General features: G+C 42.2%; 1 protein-coding gene across 2 annotated transcripts in view; it reads left to right on the top strand.

The window, feature by feature from the left end:
* Positions 1 to 19,859, top strand: part of syt1a (synaptotagmin Ia) — a 253,282-nt gene that overhangs the window by 223,937 nt on the left and 9,486 nt on the right. For both annotated transcript variants that reach the window (XM_063007450.1, XM_063007442.1), the window contains 2 exons: positions 4,512 to 4,679; positions 7,764 to 7,881. In XM_063007450.1, coding sequence (XP_062863520.1) covers positions 4,512 to 4,679; positions 7,764 to 7,881 — 286 coding nt within the window. The remainder of the gene's footprint in view (positions 1 to 4,511; positions 4,680 to 7,763; positions 7,882 to 19,859) is intronic.

Genomic DNA, 19,859 nt, shown 5'->3' with positions numbered 1-19,859 from the left:
TCAGCCCTACTCAACAGCTCTGGGATGAACCGGAACATCGACTGAGCCTTTTTTGACCAATATAAGGCCACAAATTCCCACACACAGACACACTTCAATATTAAAGTCTTGTGAGAAGCTTCTCAGAACAGCGACTGTTGTTCTACCTGAAAAGGTCACACGGACGTCGCTCTTTCTGTCCAACAAGCTCACGGTCAGGCGTCCCAAAACTTCTGCTCATAAAGTGTGTTCCCGTCGACTCCGCGACTCCCGTCGTACCTGCAGCGAGTCACAGCGACGTCTGTGTGTGTTTTTAATGAATGATTTAACGTGTTTAGCTCTTAATTGAACGCGAGCGTGTTAATGTAGCAGCTGCCGAGAGTCCTGATGAGGATCTCAGCAGGAGGGACGGAATCATAATGAGCTGCTTCAGAGACGCTGATATGAAGAACCGTCGACACGCCGTCAGGGTTTCACACGCCTGCAACTTAACACCATGAATTAAGTTCATTCATTCAATAAGTTCACGATTACGCTGGGAAACTATCGCTGAGATCATATACAACAGAACTGTGGACTCATCTGACCACAGAACACGTGTCCACTATCTTTCGGTCCATCTGATGAACGGACTTTCTCTGTGTGTAACAGACTTTCAGGTTGATGCAGCGGCGACCTGTGTTAAGCGACAATGGTTTTCTGAAGTACTTCATTAATAAGTTCATATATGTATCACAGTAGCATGACGGTTTCTCATGAGTCACACACATTCAACAGTGCTTTCTATTCTGGCCCTACACAGACTGAGAGCTCTCCAGTTCCCATGAATCTTTCCACAATATTATGTACAGTAGACGGTGAAAGATGTACTGTACATTTGTTCCTTTCTAAAATGTGTTACAGGGATCGAATTCTAAACGTATACCCTGGAAAGCTTTTCTTTCTACACATCACAGAAACAAAACGTCCCAACTCTTTTGGGACATGATGGACCAGTTTTCTTGGACTTAAGTCCAGGATTAGGACTGGATTTTAGTCTGGAAAATTTAGGAATTCCTGAAGAGTTCGTGTTCACATCCCGGAGTTGATTACAGACGTCGTGCTGAGAGACCGAGAGCGTCTAAATCAACTCCGCCTGGCAGGTTCGGTGCTGGAACACACATCGTTATACCGTGGTGATTGGATTTTAATTAGCAGCAGCTGGCTCGTTAACATCCTTCAGTTAAATAGAGGTTTAAAAGATGGAAATAAAAATTAAATAGCCTTAAAGCTGTTAAATACAGTCGGATGTACCAGCTGTACCCACCAGACTGGTCGTGCGCCCAACAAACACAACCCATCATGTCTAAGACATGACCGACCTCACACTGCGATCCACCGAAGTACGGGGTCGATGGAGCGTGGGCGTGTCAGAGGGAGGGCGTGTCAGGAGAATATACAGCATGGGGGTCTCCAGCAGAGGAAGAGGAACTGGCTACGACTAAACTGGGAGACAATATAGCGAGTTTAATCACAGTGTTCCTGTCTGCAGTCTCTTAGCTCTTCTAAACTTCAGAGCAGATCGTTATTACGTCGAAGCAAAGACACACACACACACACACACACACTCACACACACACACACACACACAAACACACATACACACACACACACACACTCACACACACACACACTCCGTGTTGAAATTGAAATGAGCAGCGTTCCTGTTTCCATGAATATTGATGTGCAGCGAGATGATTGGACGATTCGGCGCTGATGAGGCGCGTATCTCACCCTCCGACTCTCGACTGCAATCATGTCCGTCTGATTGTACCTGCTGCGACCGCATCACACCTCACACGGTTACCCCAAAAATCCACCCCCCACGTCCCTCCAGTCATCCAATCAGCTCGCAGGCTCCTGAATCAGGACCAGTTTTATTAAGGAAATAAAAGTATGTAGACACCTCTCCCAATTATTAAGTTCTAACAGCTCATCGTTTATTTGCGTATAAAAGACGTTTTTCAGAACTCTGTAATTCAGTCTTACAAACACACAAAAGTCAATAATATTAGTTGAACTATTTACCTGAATGGTTTATCATAAACGGGTCGTTCCTGGGATTCGGAGCCTTTTGGACCTTAAAACTTCTTGAAAATGAAACACTGTTTTAATTTGTTTTTCATGTTTCATTATAAAAAGGACGTGTTATACTTTTCCAAACTAATATTGGTCAGGCTAAATTACACATGCACCTCGTACATACACTGTGACGTCCAGCCTGTTACGTATTAGGTTGTAACAGGGTGGACCATAACAGGGTGGACCATAACAGGGTGGACATGCTGACATAAAATTAGCCATTAGCTACGAAGAGAGCAAAATCATGCTAGCATAAAAGTGAATTCAGACAAAGAATTCTCTGCTTTTTAGTATGATTATGTTTAAAATGATCGAGTCATATTGCTTTTTCTCATATATCCCATAACAGGGTGGACATGTTATGGTTGACCATATAAGACTTTTAGGATAAAATGTGTAAGAACAACATTAAAATGAGGAGTTTAATGAGCCGCTCATCTTCCACAGTTGTTTTCCCTCCAGAAAGATCATGTGAGCTCCAGGAAATGATGTCAATCTTAAATTTGATGTACCAGGCCAAAATGAATCTGTTTCTTTGTTACATCACAGAGTGATTGTATTCATTATTTAATATAAATAAATAAATGTTCTCTGTGTTCTCTGTGTGATCTGATGTTCTCTGTGTTCTCTGATGTTCTCTGATGTTCTCTGATGTTCTCTGTGTTCTTTGTGTTCTCTGATGTTCTCTGTGTTCTTTGTGTTCTCTGATGTTCTCTGTGTTCTCTGTGTTCTTTGTGTGATCTGATGTTCTCTGATGTTCTCTGATGTTCTCTGATGTTCTCTGATGTTCTCTGTGTTCTTTGTGTTCTCTGATGTTCTCTGTGTTCTCTGTGTTCTTTGTATGATCTGATGTTCTCTGTGTTCTCTGTGTTCTTTGTGTGATCTGATGTTCTCTGTGTTCTCTGTGTTCTTTGTGTGATCTGATGTTCTCTGATGTTCTCTGATGTTCTCTGTGTGATCTGATGTTCTCTGTGTTCTCTGATGTTCTCTGTGTTCTCTGATGTTCTCTGTGTTCTCTGTTCTCTGATGTTCTCTGTGTTCTTTGTGTGATCTAATGTTCTCTGTGTTCTCTGTGTTCTCTGTGTTCTCTGATGTTCTCTGTGTTCTTTGTGTGATCTAATGTTCTCTGTGTTCTCTGTGTTCTTTGTGTGATCTGATGTTCTCTGTGTTCTCTGTGTTCTCTGTGTTCTCTGATGTTCTCTGTGTTCTTTGTGTGATCTAATGTTCTCTGTGTTCTCTGTGTTCTTTGTGTGATCTGATGTTCTCTGTGTTCTCTGTGTTCTCTGATGTTCTCTGATGTTCTCTGATGTTCTTTGTGTGATCTGATGTTCTCTGTGTGATCTGATGTTCTCTGTGTTCTTTGTGTGATCTGATGTTCTCTGTGTTCTTTGTGTTCTTTGTGTGATCTGATGTTCTCTGATGTTCTCTGTGTTCTCTGAAGTTCTCTGAAGTTCTCTGTGTTCTGTGTGTGATCTGATGTTATCTGTGTTCTCTGATGTTCTCTGATGTTCTCTGTGTTCTCTGATGTTCTCTGTGTTCTCTGATGTTCTCTGATGTTGTCTGTGTTCTCTGATGTTCTCTGTGTTCTCTGATGTTCTCTGTGTTCTCTGATGTTCTCTGTGTTATCTGATGTTCTCTGATGTTCTCTGTGTTCTCTGGTATTCTCTGATGTTCTCTGATGTTCCCTGATGTTCTCTGATGTTCTCTGTGTTCTCTGATGTTCTCTGATGTTCTCTGATGTTCTCTGTGTTATCTGATGTTCTCTGATGTTCTCTGATGTTCTCTGTGTTCTCTGGTGTTCTCTGTGTTCTCGGTGTGATCTGATGTTCTCTGTGTGATCTGATGTTCTCTGTGTTCTCTGATGTTCTCTGATGTTCCCTGATGTTCTCTGTGTTCTCTGATGTTCTCTGTGTTATCTGATGTTCTCTGATGTTCTCTGGTATTCTCTGATGTTCTCTGATGTTCCCTGATGTTCTCTGATGTTCTCTGATGTTCTCTGATGTTCTCTGTGTTCTCTGATGTTCTCTGATGTTCTCTGATGTTCTCTGATGTTCTCTGTGTTATCTGATGTTCTCTGATGTTCTCTGATGTTCTCTGATGTTCTCTGTGTTCTCTGGTGTTCTCTGTGTTCTCGGTGTGATCTGATGTTCTCTGTGTGATCTGATGTTCTCTGTGTTCTCTGATGTTCTCTGATGTTCTCTGATGTTCTCTGTGTTCTCTGTGTGATCTGGTGTTCTCTGGTGTTCTCTGATGTTCTCTGATGTTCTCTGATGTTATCTGGTGTTCTCTGTGTGATCTAATGTTCTCTGGTGTTCTCTGTGTGAGCTGATGTTCTCTGATGTTCTCTGATGTTCTCTGATGTTCTCTGATGTTCTCTGATGTTCTCTGATGTTCTCTGATGTTCTGTGCAGGTTCCTTACACAGAACTGGGAGGTAAAACTCTGGTGATGACCGTGTACGACTTCGATCGCTTCTCTAAACACGACGCTATCGGAGATGTTAAAGTGCCAATGAACAAGGTGGATTTCAGTCATGTGACCGAGGAGTGGCGCGACCTGCAGAGCGCTGAGAAAGAAGAGGTACGAATCTGGTGGTGTTCAGCTGATCAGAGGTTTGAACCACCACGGCGCCGCCGGTGTTAATAACACCGTGACTTTGTGAGCGTCGGTTCAGGAAATGCAATTTTCATGCTAAATGTCACAGTGTTTGGTGTTTAAGTGCCGGTTGTCAGGGGAACCGTGTTTTTGTGGCGTGGTCACTTTATGTAAAGGTCAGTTCTGAGTGTGTCGAGTGGAAAAGTGAGGAGAGAAATGAACGGTGTCCACAAAAATAATGTTAAGTGTCATCCACTTTAAACACGGATTTCAACAAAAACGTTTAGTACAAAAGGTCAAGGTTTCTGCTGGATTTATTTATTTATTTATTTTATTCATTCACTTATTCATTTATTTATTCATTTATATTTTATTACTGATTTTTTATATATTTGCATTTACTATTTTTTTTATTCTTTATTTATATTATTTATTCATTCATTCGTTTATTCACTTTATTCACATTATTTTGTTTATTTGTATTTTTTTATTTTTTATTTTTATTTTTATTATTTCATTTATTTTTATTTTTTTTCAGGTATTTATTAATGTATTAATTTCTTCATTAATTTATTTATTATTATTATGATTGTTTTTTGTTTATTTGTATTATTTTTTATTTTATTTATTTATATTTTATTTATCTATTTGCATTATGTTTTATTTTTTATTTTTTGTATTTTAATTTTTTATGTTTGAAGTTATTTATTAATTTATTTATTTATTCATTCATTCATTTATTATTATTTTTTTCTTGTATTATTTATTTTATTTATTTATATATTTATTTTTTGTTTTTTTTATTAGTTTAATTTTTGTTATTATTATTGGGTGTTTTAATTTATTTGTATTTTTTCCTTGTTCGTTTCTTCAGTCTCAGAAGTTTGGACGGGGTTTAATAGGCTTGCTAATGGAAGGACGTAATTTTTTCATGTTTCTTTAATAAGACGACATGGTGGCGACTGCTGTGTAATAAAAAGAAGAAGAAGAAGATAACAGCAGACAATTAGTGTTTGAAATTAGTTGTGATTATTTTTGCATAAAACTAATTAACTGCTTTAAGTTTTATAATTATAAAGAATTTCATTTTTTCGAGCTTTCAGATCATTTAGCTTTGATGTTTTACACACTATGACTTTTTATTTTTAAAAAAAGATTAAATAATAATAAAAAATTTTACATCAGAGTCTAAACTTTATATGAAGCAATTAACACTGAGCACCAATCAAAAACCTTTAATAGTTATATTAACTAGAAATAAATAATTAAATAATAAAACCAGAAATGAACTTTGATTTGATTTTAATAAGTTTTATGGGTTCCTGAATGGCTGGTTAATGTGATGGTGTAGAAAGTTCATGAACCTTGTACCATGAACCCTAAATTCTTATTACTGATAATGATCTGTATATATACACACGTGGAACAGTGGTCTCTTTCCGAGGTTGGGAGGAGATAAGATTGTTACCGTGTAACAGAAGGAACATCGGCACTGCTGGAACCTCAGCCGAGCGCTCTTCACACGATGGGGCAAAAAAAATCAGCCCTGACATTTATTTCAGCTCCATGTGGGTGAAAATGACTGGCACCTCATGGGCTCTGACAAGCACACTTTCATTTATAGCTCATGTTTTTAACTTACATCTGAGCGATTCGGAACCTGATCAGCTTTGACTTCCTGTGTTCACTGGGGTATAAATATGAGGTGACATACAAAACTCCTACTGATCAAACACTATGAAAAACACCAGAGAGTAAGTAGGTCATCAGGGGATCTGTAAACACTGGTTAAAAATTTTCTATATAAACTTCAGGAAAAATGTTACACAAAAATAAATAAATAAACAGTCTAAAGGCCTAATAATACATATTATAATAAAAAAACAATAGTAATAAAAATAATAATAATAATAATAATAATAATAATAATAATAAAAACAATACCAATAGTAATAATAATAATACAAATAATAATAAAAATAATAAAACAAAAACAATAGTAATAAAAATAATAATAATAATAAAAATGTTCTTCTTCTTCCTCGGCCTTTGTCCCGTTCGGTTGCGGGGTCGGCTCTGATCATGATCTGCATTGATTTGGCAAAATTTTTACGCCGGATGCCCCTCCTGACACGACCCTCCTATTTATCCGGGATTGGGACTGGCACTACAATGCACTGGTTTGTGCATCTAGCATCGCAGTACCTATAGGACAATTCAGTGTTTCCAATTAGCCTGGTGGCATGTTTTTGGACTGTGGCAGGAAACCGGAGCACCCGGAGGACACGGGGAGAACATGCAAACTCTGCACAGAAAGGACCCGGACCACTCCACCTGGGGATTGGACCCGGACCACCCCACCTGGGGATTGAACCCAGGACCTTCTTGCTGTGAGGCGACAGTGCTACCCACTAAGCCACCGTGCCGGCCACTAATAATAATAAAAATAATAATAAAAATAATAAAACAAAAACAATAGTAATAAAGATCATAATAAAAACAATAGTAATAAAAATAATAATGATAATAATAATAAAACAAATACAATAATAATAATAATAATAATAATAATAATAAAAATAAAAACAATAATTGAAATTATGATAATAAAATTAATAATAATAATAAATGAAAACTAAAATAAGTTGGCCCTAATAATTAATGTTTGTATACCAAGAAAAATTAAATATATTAAAAAATTTATTTCATTAATTGTGAATTTTTATATTCCAAATGTCCAAATGCACACTCTAAAATCCTTAATATAAAATCTTTTATATAAATGTAAGATACTTTATATAAATATAAAATACCAATAGTCCTTTGATTTAAGCTTTTGTCTGAAAAATGCTAATTAACAAAATGTAAAAAAAAAAAAAAAAGGATATTGTGTTTATCTTTTCTTTTATAGAAATCATGTTGATTGTTGGTCAGTTGAGATGTTTATAACATGAATGAGAGTAAAATAGAATTAATTTATTATTATTTCCAGCTGATTTGACAGATTTGATGTGGTTGAGGTGTCGCCACTGATCTAATCTAATTCACATCGTCTCTACATCTCCACAGCAAGAGAAGCTGGGTGATATCTGTTTCTCTCTACGCTACGTCCCCACCGCCGGCAAACTCACCGTGGTCATCCTGGAGGCCAAAAACCTGAAGAAGATGGACGTGGGCGGCCTGTCAGGTGGGTCAAGCTGTGAAACACTCAGAACACTTAACATTGTTTATTTTTCTGAACTCTAAAGATTTGGTCACTTTGCAGGATACAATTCAAGCAACTGATGATTAAGCGTCTTGCTCAGGGGTCCAACAGTGGTAGATTGGTGGTGGGGAGGCTTTAACCCTCAACCGTGCAATCAATAATCTAGCACCTCAACCATCAAGCCCCCAGTGCTTCACTTAAAGCTGGTCTAATGATTCATAAATGTTTAACATGGTCTATAATCCAGTTATTTGAAATAATGAAGTACAGGTATGTATATGCTATATGACCAAAAGTATGTGGACAAAGACTCACGGTCTATAGAAACATGGATCTACAAGTTTGGCATGGAGGAATGACAGATCTTTCCCCTTAACCCCACTGAAGAACTTTAGGATAAGTTGGAAGCTGAACCTAAACCCAATCCTAACCCTTACCACAACCTGAACCCCAATGAAGAACTTTGTGATACGTTGAAACTTAACCCTAACCTTACCCTACTCTAATCCCAACTCTTAACTCTAACCCTAACCTTAACCCTAACCCTTAACCCTAGCCCTACCCTAATCCCAAACCCTTAACCCTCAACCCTTAGCCCTACCCTAACACTTAACCCTAGCCCTACCCCAATCCCAAACGCTTAACCCTCAACCCTTAACCCTACCCTAACCCTTAACCCTACCCTTAACCCTAACCCTAACCTTAACCCTTAACCATAGCCCTACCCTAATCCCAAACCCTTAACCCTCAACCCTTAACCCTACCCTTAACCCTAACCCTAACCTTAACCCTCAACCCTTAACCCTAGCCCTACCCTAATCCCAAACCCTTAACCCTCAACCCTCAACCCTTAACCCTACCCTAACCCTTAACCCTACCCTTAACCCTAACCCTTAACCCCAATGAAGAACTTTGTGATGAGTTGGACCCTAACCCTACTCTAACCCTTCACCTAATTCTAACCTAACCTTAACCCAACCCTAACCTTAATCCTAATCCAACCCCCACCCTAATCTTAACCCTAATCCTTGACTTTCTTGCAAAAAGCCTTCTCGGACTGGAAGCTACTGAGGCTGCAAGAGTGGCTTCAACGAGCTCATAATGTGGTGTCCAAATACTTTTGGCCATGCAGTGTTTTTACATTTAAGTCTTATATATTTTAAGATAATCATTTCCAGTATATTGTTTCAAGCAGTATTCCAGCTCGAGTAAATTTCTGAATCCAAACTAGCCACACGTTGCTAGTCATACACCGCTGCTCGTCTGATGAGCTAATCTGATGGCGTTGTATAAATACAAAGCAGTAGAAAGTGCTAACAAACGACATTTGGCTTTAATTGCATTTACGTGAGCTCAGTGAATTAAACATGTTAGCATTACCACGCTTCTAATGCTAGCACTAATAATGCTTCATCGCCACCGCTCGGGCTAATTTAGCTCTGATCAGAAGTAAAAGTGTGGAAATGGAAAAGCGCTCTGTGTTCATGGTGAGGATTTTTGTGTGTCGGATGAGCGAACACAAATTTAAGAAGCGCCGTCCGTCTTCAAAGCCCAGACGTCCTACCGCTACCATTTTCTCTCCATTCTATCAGCATTTGGTGTTTTCAAAGCCTGCAGGAAAATGGCACGGCTAATGGTGGCTACAGCGGGCGTAATTGTGGACGTGGGTGTGTTATTGTTCTAAAAGGAAAAAATAAAAGACTTCAAAGCTCACAGATAGAACAATAGGCTGCATAGATCATGCTAATAATTAATGCCTATCTTCATCACGGCTAGCCGAAAAACAACGCTAGTCAAGTCTGAAGCTGTGGGACGTGTTTAATCCATCGATATTGATTTAATTATTTTGCTTAAAGCTAGCTTATTGTTTTATTTTTATTTTAGTTTATTTAAGTGGCTTAAAATATTTGTGGACACCTAAACACCACACACTTACATTTTTAATGGGTTGTTGAAGCCTAGTGGTTAAGGTACTGGATCAGTAATTAAAAGGTTGCTGGTTCAAGCCTCACCACTGCCAGGTTGCCACTTTTGGGCCCTTAAACAAGGCCCTTAACCCCCAGTAGCTTAGACAATATACCGTCACAGTACTGTAAGTCACTTTGGATAAAAGCGTAATGTAAATTATCGGCACCAATATTGAGTTGGTTCTTATCTACAAAGCTTTTCATTAGATTTTGAACAGCTCTTGAAATGCAGGCGTTGGATTTACCTGCCAACTTGAGTGTTTTAGATTTAATTTGGAGCTAAAATGCACCAGACCTTTAGGGCACGGTGTAGGCTGGACCAAGGGATTAACAAAAATTAGTGTTGCCCCCTCAAGAACCATCCTGATTTGCCTTTAACTGACTCTGGGCTGACCACACTGCCCATAGGCACCTCATTGTAGACCCCCATCCATATTTCTACCAATCTAATCATTGCCGATTCCCCTTATGCAATTCTTCTTGCCACTTGTGCCACCCCCTCACTGTCAGAGAGTAGAAACTCACACCACAGAGAACCGCACCACGGCTGGTCCAGATGCCTTCTTCAGAAAGCAGAGGGTCTGGGTTTGGGTGACCCGGCCGGGTCGATAGCAATGCCTAGGATTCGAAATCGAGAGCTCAAGATCTTGGTTGTGGGCTGGCACATTGAACCACTGAGCCACTTGAGCTCCAAGTGTAGGCTAACCCATGTAACCCATGAGCCAATACTTTCCCCAGTAAACTGTAGTCAAGTCAAATGTACTAAATCCAGGACCAAAAAACCCTTTTGAGCAATCTGAGGGCAAGAGGGGCACAGAGAACTCCCCAAATATTACAAGAAAGAAACCTTCAGAGGAACCAGACCTAACAAGGACCTCCATCCTGTTTGGGTGGCCTAAAGAATAACACCACAGCAGTTGCCCTTATAGTGGTGGTGGATGCTCATAAAGCTCATGAAGCTTTTAGCTGAAGGGTTTAGTCAACATCGTAGCAATAATCCTAAAAAAGGTAAACACCATCTAGCGGACACAATTGGCAATGCTTGCAGTAGACTGCTGGAATGTATAGTGTGTTTCTCTTTGACCTAATCCTGAAATAACCTTAACCCCAACCCTTACTCCTAACCCTAACCCTGGCTCTTAACCCTAACCCTACCCTAATCCTTAACTCTAACCCTCAACTCTAACCCTACCCTAACCCTGACTCTTAACCCTAACCCTACCCTTAACCCTCAACCCTTAACCCTAGCCCTCAACCCTTAACCCTTAACCCTAGCCCTCAACCCTAACCCTTAACCATACCCTAATCCCAATGAAGAACTTTGTGATGAGTTGTAACCTAACCCTAACCCTACTCTAACCTTAACCCCAACCCTAACCTAACCCTAACCCAACAAAAAGCCTTCTTGGAGTGGAGGCTACTGAAGGCACAAGAGTGGCTACAACGAGCTCACAATGTGGTGTCCAAATACTTTTGGGCATGCAGTGTTTTTACATTTAAGTCTTATATATTTTAAGATAATAGTTTCCAGTATATTGTTCCAAGCAGTATTCCATATAGTGTGTTTCTCTTTGATCAACACTTCAAAGCATTCTCTGCACCTAATCAAACATTACTCATTCAACCTAAGAGGCTTCATGAGCATATATGGGACTCAGCTCAGGGTTGAGTCCTCTGACTTCCTGACTGTCTGTGTCTGCTGGGGTGGGATGACCGGACAAAAAGAAAGGGTTCCGCAAGGAGGCATGAGCAGCAATATAGTCAAGTCAATTTTATTTATATAGCGCTTTTTATAATAGACGTTGTCTCAAAGCAACTTTACAGAATCCAGGACCAACAGACCAAAAACCCCTGTTGAGCAAGTCGAGGGCGACAGTGGCAGGAAATACCCCCTTAAAATTACAGGAAGGAACCTTGAGAGGAACCAGACTTAGCAGGGACCCCCGTCCTCTTCGGATGGCCTGGAGGATACTTAAATAAATAAGATTTACACAAATCATACAAACTGAAAATTTAATTGAACTAAAAGATATAACTGGCAATAAATAAATAAAGTTCATCATTGTTCCAGTACGGTCCAGTCTGTGATAAAGTTCGTAGTGAGTTCTTGACATTTTGGCAAACACGCCAGGTCTCCGTCACATCTAGCAGGAGCAGCATCGTTGGCACGCAGTCTCGTCTTGCAGGTTTCAACTTCGAGAGGGTAAACAGGTTTCCGTCAAAACCACCTCGAGGTAAAACAACAGAAAGTGTAGTTGCAATGTGAAATCGTTCAGAGTAAAATATCAGTTTTACAGAGAGTAGCTTTAGACTCCGCCCACTAATTACTACAGCATAACTAATAAGGAGAGCGAGCAGGTAACAAGGTCATTAGTGCCTACCTCCCCACCGTCATCAAACCTGAGTGATAAGACGAGAGAGGCAGAATGACAGCAACCCAACATCCCTGATCACCACAAGTTTCTTTGACCTAGAACCCCCAAGCTCTGCACCTTTGTCTATAGACGGGGGTACTAGAGGTCAGAAATCAGACACAGCCAGAAGCCACCAGACTGCCCAGACCCCCAGGACCGGAGCCACACACCCCTAGACAAAGCATATATTTACATTTACATTTACAGCATTTTGCAGACGCTTTTATCCAAAGCGACTTACAGTTCTGTGACAGTAAGCAATTGAGGGTTAAGGGCCTTGCTCAAGGGCCCAGCAGTGGCAACCTGGCAGTGGTGGGGCTTGAACCAGTGACCTTTGGATTACTAGTCCAGTACCTTAACTACTAGGCTACAACTGCCCTACAATCAAGGATCCCCCAGCAGCGGGAGACGAACTGACTACGCTAAACTGGAGAGAAAACGCATCAATAAATAGAAAAAAAGGCAAATGCTTGTTGAGAAAGCTGTTTTTAATAAATAAAGGATTAAAATCCATCCACAAACATCCAGCTCTCATAAGGAGCTGAAATGTCTTAGACCGAATGCTAATCACACGCATTGTAATTAAAACACCCCGCGTTTCGTCCTTCAGCGGAGTGGCTGAGCGATTAGTCCGAGTAAACAGGGTCCGAGCGAAGAAATAAACCGAATTACAGCCGGCTGATGAGTTCGTCTCCCTCGCCGCCAAGCCGTGATGAAGATAGGCATTAATTATTAGCATGATCTATGCAGCCTATTGTTCTATCTGTGAGCTTTGAAGTCTGTTTTTTTTTCCTTTTAGAACAATAACACACCCACGTCCACAATTACGCCCGCTGTAGCCACCATTAGCCGTGCCATTTTCCTGCAGGCTTTGAAAACACCAAATGCTGATAGAATGGAGAGAAAATGGTAGCGGTAGGACGTCTGGGCTTTGAAGACGGACGGCGCTTCTTAAATTTGTGTTCGCTCATCCGACACACAAAAATCCTCACCATGAACACAGAGTGCTTTTCCATTTCCACACTTTTACTTCTGATGGAGGTGAAGTGGCATGAATAATGCCTAAAAGCACTTCAACTACGATTTAAGTCAAAACTACGGTGACGTGACATTTCCAGCGGTCTTTTCTTTCCCTGTGACTCAAAAAAATGGAAACCGTACCTCTATCTCCAAAAGAACTGTCAATAATTTGAGCTTTTTGTAAGTTTGGGAGTCAGGTGCATCTAAGGAGTGTCAGGAGCAGTTAGAGGTCAGTTAGAGGTCAAGATGGGTTTATGATGGAGTCATTTATAGGTCAGCTGGCATATTGGAGCAGGTAGGCGGTGACTAAAGGGGTCTAGGTGGTTTAGAAATGGTTGGGTGGTGAATAGATGATGGGTCAGTTGGGATAATGAAGGGGTTACGTTGAGACTAGAAGGGGTCAGGTGCAGTCTAGCAGGGGTAATGGGAAGATATTTCTATATGCTGCAGCTCAAATATTTACCTCTCATTAAAGGTACAACCCCAAATCAGAAAAAGTTGGGACACAGTGCTCCTCACATTTACGTTGACGTTTATTTGATGTCAGACAGGATGAACCTGAGATATTTCATCTTTTATCTGCCCAACTTCATTTCATTTATTAATAAACATCCATTCCTGCATTTCAGGTCTGCAACACATTCCAAAAAAAGTTGGGACAGTAAAGCATTTACGTTTGGCACCGAGGAGAACAAGTGATTTAGTGTTTCAGCTTTTATTTTGTCTTGTTCTTCCTGCAAACACGTCTTGAGATGTGCAGCAGTACGGGGGGTCGGGACAGGTTAGGACTGCAAGCACGCCAGTCCAGTACCCGTACCCTCTTCTTCTGCAGCCACGCCTTTGTAATGTGTGCAGCAGGTGGATTTGCATCTTGTTGTTGAAAAATGCTGGACGTCCCTGGAAAAAACGACGTCTTGAAGGCAGCACACGTTGCTCTAAGATCTCAACGTACTTTTCTGTATTAATGCTGCATCACAGAGTGTAAATGACCTTTACCAAGGGCACTGACACACCCCCATACCATGATACACCCTGGTACTGACACACCCCCATACCATGATACACCCTGGTACTGACACACCCCCATACCATGATACACCCTGGTACTGACACACCCCCATACCATGATACACCCTGGTACTGACACACCCCCATACCATGATACACCCTGGTACTGACACACCCCCATACCATGATACACCCTGGTACTGACACACCCCCATACCATGATACACCCTGGTACTGACACACCCCCATACCATGATACACCCTGGTACTGACACACCCCCATACCATGATACACCCTGGTACTGACACACCCCCATACCATGATACACCCTGGTACTGACACACCCCCATACCATGATACACCCTGGTACTGACACACCCCATACAATGACACACCCTGGTACTGACACGCCCCCATACCATGACACACCCTGGTACTGACACACCCCCATACCATGACAGATCCTGGTACTGACACACCCCCATACCATGACAGACCCTGGTACTGACACACCCCCATACCATGACACACCCTGGTACTGACACCCCCCCATACCATGACACACCCTGGTACTGACACACCCCCATACCATGACACACCCTGGTACTGACACCCCCCCATACCATGACACACCCTGGTACTGACACGCCCCCATACCATGACACACCCTGGCACTGACACACCCCCATACCAAGACACACCCTGGCACTGACACACCCCCATACCATGACAGATCCTGGTACTGACACACCCCCATACCATGACAGACCCTGGTACTGACATGCCCCCATACAATGACACACCCTGGTACTGACACACCCCCATACCATGACAGATTCTGTTACTGACACACCCCATACCATGACAGACCCTGGTACTGACACCCCCATACCATGACAGACCCTGGTACTGACACACCCCATACCATGACAGACCCTGGTACTGATACACCCCCATACCATGACAGACCCTGGTACTGACACACCCCCATACCATGACAGACCCTGGTACTGACACACCCCATACCATGACAGACCCTGGTACTGACACACCCCATTCCATGACAGACCCTGGTACTGACACACCCCATACCATGACACACCCTGGTACTGACACCCCCCCACACCATGACAGACCCTGGTACTGACACACCACCATACCATGACACACCCTGTCACTGACACACCCCATACAATGACAGACCCTGTCACTTACACACCCAATACAATGACACACCCTGGTACTGACACACCCCCATACCATGACACACCCTGGTACTGACACACCCCATACAATGACAGACCCTGTCACTGACACACCCCATACCATGACAGACCCTGGTACTGACACACCCCATACAATGACACACCCTGGTACTGACACACCCCATACAATGACAGACCCTGTCACTGACACACCCCATACAATGACACACCCTGGTACTGACACACCCCATACAATGACACACCCTGGTACTGACACACCCCATACAATGACAGACCCTGTCACTGACACACCCCATACAATGACAGACCCTGTCACTTACACACCCCATACCATGACACACCCTGGTACTGACACACCCCATACAATGACAGACCCTGTCACTGACACACCCCATACAATGACACACCCTGGTACTGACACACCCCATACAATGACAGACCCTGTCACTTACACACCCCATACAATGACAGACCCTGTCACTTACACACCCCATACAATGACAGACCCTGTCACTTACACACCCCATACCATGACACACCCTGGTACTGACACACCCCATACAATGACAGACCCTGTCACTGACACACCCCATACAATGACAGACCCTGTCACTTACACACCCCATACAATGACAGACCCTGTCACTTACACACCCCATACCATGACACACCCTGGTACTGACACACCCCATACAATGACAGACCCTGTCACTTACACACCCCATACAATGACACACCCTGGTACTGACACACCCCATACAATGACAGACCCTGTCACTGACACACCCCATACAATGACAGACCCTGTCACTTACACACCCCATACAATGACAGACCCTGTCACTTACACACCCCATACCATGACACACCCTGGTACTGACACACCCCATACAATGACAGACCCTGTCACTTACACACCCCATACAATGACACACCCTGGTACTGACACACCCCATACAATGACAGACCCTGTCACTGACACACCCCATACAATGACAGACCCTGTCACTTACACACCCCATACAATGACAGACCCTGTCACTTACACACCCCATACCATGATACACCCTGGTACTTACACACCCCATACAATGACAGACCCTGTCACTGACACACCCCATACAATGACACACCCTGGTACTAACACGCCCCCATACCATGACACACCCTGGTACTGACACACCCCCATACCATGACAGACCCTGGTACTGACACACCCCATACCATGACAGACCCTGGTACTGACACACCCCATACCATGACAGACCCTGGATTTTGGACGTGTTGCTGATAACAGTCTGGATCCTTTTCGTCTTTGGCCCGGAGCACACGGAGTCCATTTTATCCACAAAAGAGCTGGAATGCTGATTCATCTGACCACAATACACGTTTCCACTGTGTGATGGTCCATCCTTGATGCCTCAGAGCCCAGAGAAGTCGACGCCGCTTCTGGACATGGTTAACATAAGGCTTCTTTTTTACACAGTAAAGTGTTAAGTATTATTTGTGCAGTAACTCTGTATTGTAGAGCTTGATAAAGGTTTGATAAACTAATCCCTCACCCATGTGGTTATATCAGCTAGTGTTGAGTGGAGGTTCTTGATGCGGCGCCGTCTGAGGGATGGAAGATCACGAGCGTTCAGATTAAGCTTGAGTCCTTGGCCTTTACACACTGAAATTCCTCCTGATTCCTTGAATGGTTTAATAATATTATGCACTGTAGAGGGAGAACATGCAAATCCCTTCCAATCTTTCTTTGAGGTTCATTGTTTTTAAACATTTCAATCATTTTCTCACACATTTGTGGACAAACTGGATCCTCTGATCATCTTTACTCATCAGAGACTCTCAGCCTTTCCTGGATGCTGCTTTTGTACCAAACCACGATCACATCATTATTTAGTCTTTTCACCTCATTACTAGCCCTAAATTACCCCCGTCCCAACTTTTTTTGGAATGTGTTGCAGGTCTGAAATGCAGGAATGAATGTTTATTAATAAATGAATTGAAGTCGAGCAGATAAAACACGAAATATCTCAGGTTCATCCTGTCTGACATCTAATAAAACTCTGATTTGTGGTTGTAGAAAACTGCATAGATAATTGAATAGAAGTTAAGAATATTCGCTGGTTCATTTGAAAAATACATATGCTGTTATTCAGAGGTAGCGTGTACTAGAAAGAGCTCATCGAAACCTCGGCATCAGTCTTTTTTCTTCGCTCTGACCTAAAAACAAGAAAAGCTGAACGAGTGCCGGGAGTTCTTGTATGGAGACAGTCTCTGATTATATAAACCGTCCCAAAATCTCTGCTGCATGTTGCCAGGCAACTGCTTAAAGTTCTATGGGACTTCAGAATCCTTTGAAAATTCCTTTTTAACGGTTTTATTCATCAACCCAGCCGCTAGCTTCACTTATTTTGTCAGTTCTGTCCAGCGAAAGGAACAGTACGTCCGGAATGGATAAATGGGTTCAGGTTGGGCGATGATTGGTTCACTTGGTGTCTAAAAGAAGTTGGGTGAAGGTAAAAAGTGCTCAGCTGGGTTTGGGAGGATCCCAGTGTGTAAAATAGGTCTGGATTTTGCAATATCTTGAAGCTGGGAGGCAACAACGTACCTGCTGCATCAGTGAGCTTACAAAAAGTCAAGAAATTAACTCATGAGTTCATCCAACTCTAGTAATTGCTTTAATCTGCTAAGGGTAGTCTTACCAAGAGGTACTCTGTCCCAAAAACACTGGAGGCAAGTCTTACCTACACTTCTAGGGTAACTTAGAGTAAAAAATCCCAAACTTGCATTTTGGATAATAGAAGGTAACCAGAGTACCTAGAGCAGGGGTGGGCAAACCTTTTGGCTCAAGGGCCACAATGGGTGTTAGAATTTGACAGACGGGCCGGGCCAGTAGCGGCATGAATATCTGTGTTTTGAGATGATAGGCTCAACTTTAGCAAAGGTTGGTAGTGTTTGGAGTGCGCCATCTAAAAACGCATTGTTGGGTATTGCAGAAAACAGGTTAAATGAATGCGGTCTTACACCCTAACAGGCTGCATTTGGCCCACGAGCTGTAGTAGTAGAGGAAAAGTGGATTTCGAGGGGCTAGATTACCTAAAGACTATAGAGATCACTCCGGGTCTAGGATGATTTAGGTAGAGACTACAAAGAGCATATCAGGGTTTAAATCTGGTCAGTTGGTATGTTGAGGGGTCAAGTGCAGTCTAGTAGGGAGAAATGAGGTTAAGCAGATTGTAAGTGAGGACTAGAAGAGTCAAGTGTAGCTTTGGACTGGTTAACTGGGCTTATGATTGGGGCAATCGGGGTTAGAAGGGGCGGAATAGTGTTTAGGAAGTGCTGGGTCAATAGAGGAAGTGTACAAGTCCAGTTCCAGTGGTGGGGTAAAGAAGTACTGTAGTTTTAGAGGGGCTAGATAGTTCTCAGGGGATTGGAAGGGACCGGTTGAGTGTAAGGAGTGCCATTGAGTCTATCAGGAGTCTAGGGTGAATTTATTGGGGTGTTACCTGTGAGTGGGAGGTCAGAGGGAAGGGGGTCAGGCTGCTTTAAGAAGTACCTGTTGGTTCCTGTTGCCTTGAAAGGTCTACTTGAATGCTAATTGGCTACTAATCTTGGACTCTACGACCAACTCCAGTTTCCTCGAATGAAGTAACTACATTAGACAGACTAAGAACCTTTCATTAGGACAAAAACTGCCCCCTTTCATGCACAAGTGGTTCTTGGCTGGTATAATGTTGCCAGGACTTGTACCCACGAGCTCCGGATTGTAGACTGAATGCTTAAATGTCCTTGGAATCCCTTGTTGGTTCAATATTTATATATATTTGTTTACAACGTGGAAGCAATTTTCTTGTTTTGCTCTCTGACTCCATATAAAGGAGCACGAGGGAAATATGGTGCAGGCACGACAAATGTCAGAGGTTTATTTTAGGATCATTATTTATCTCCTCCTGTGAAAAAAAAGGAGCGGATGACCGCCAAGCAGGAAAGATAGCGACGCGGATTCGAGAGAGACGGGCAGAATGACATTCATACAAAAAGAAGTTATGTAATAAATTCTTTAACACAAAGAGCCGAGCTGAAGGCTGATAAAGATCAGAGCCTCGCCGTGTCCGAGTTTCCCTCCGTAATAAATCATAACAAAAGAAGTGCGGGAGGAATCGCTTCCTTCAGAGGATTGTATATCACATCATTTAGTAACTGACAAAAACATCATTCTTATCTTTTGGTGTGTACAGGATTATATCTAAAGCTTAGCTATAGGATCAGGAGCAGAGTGGACCGATGGAGAGGGAACTGAGCAGATAAGTAAGATGAA

The sequence above is a fragment of the Trichomycterus rosablanca genome, chromosome 1, assembly GCF_030014385.1.
Source record: "Trichomycterus rosablanca isolate fTriRos1 chromosome 1, fTriRos1.hap1, whole genome shotgun sequence".
Taxonomy (NCBI): domain Eukaryota; kingdom Metazoa; phylum Chordata; class Actinopteri; order Siluriformes; family Trichomycteridae; genus Trichomycterus; species Trichomycterus rosablanca.
Note: the sequence above shows the minus strand (reverse complement) of the source record. Positions and strands in the feature narration are given on the sequence as shown.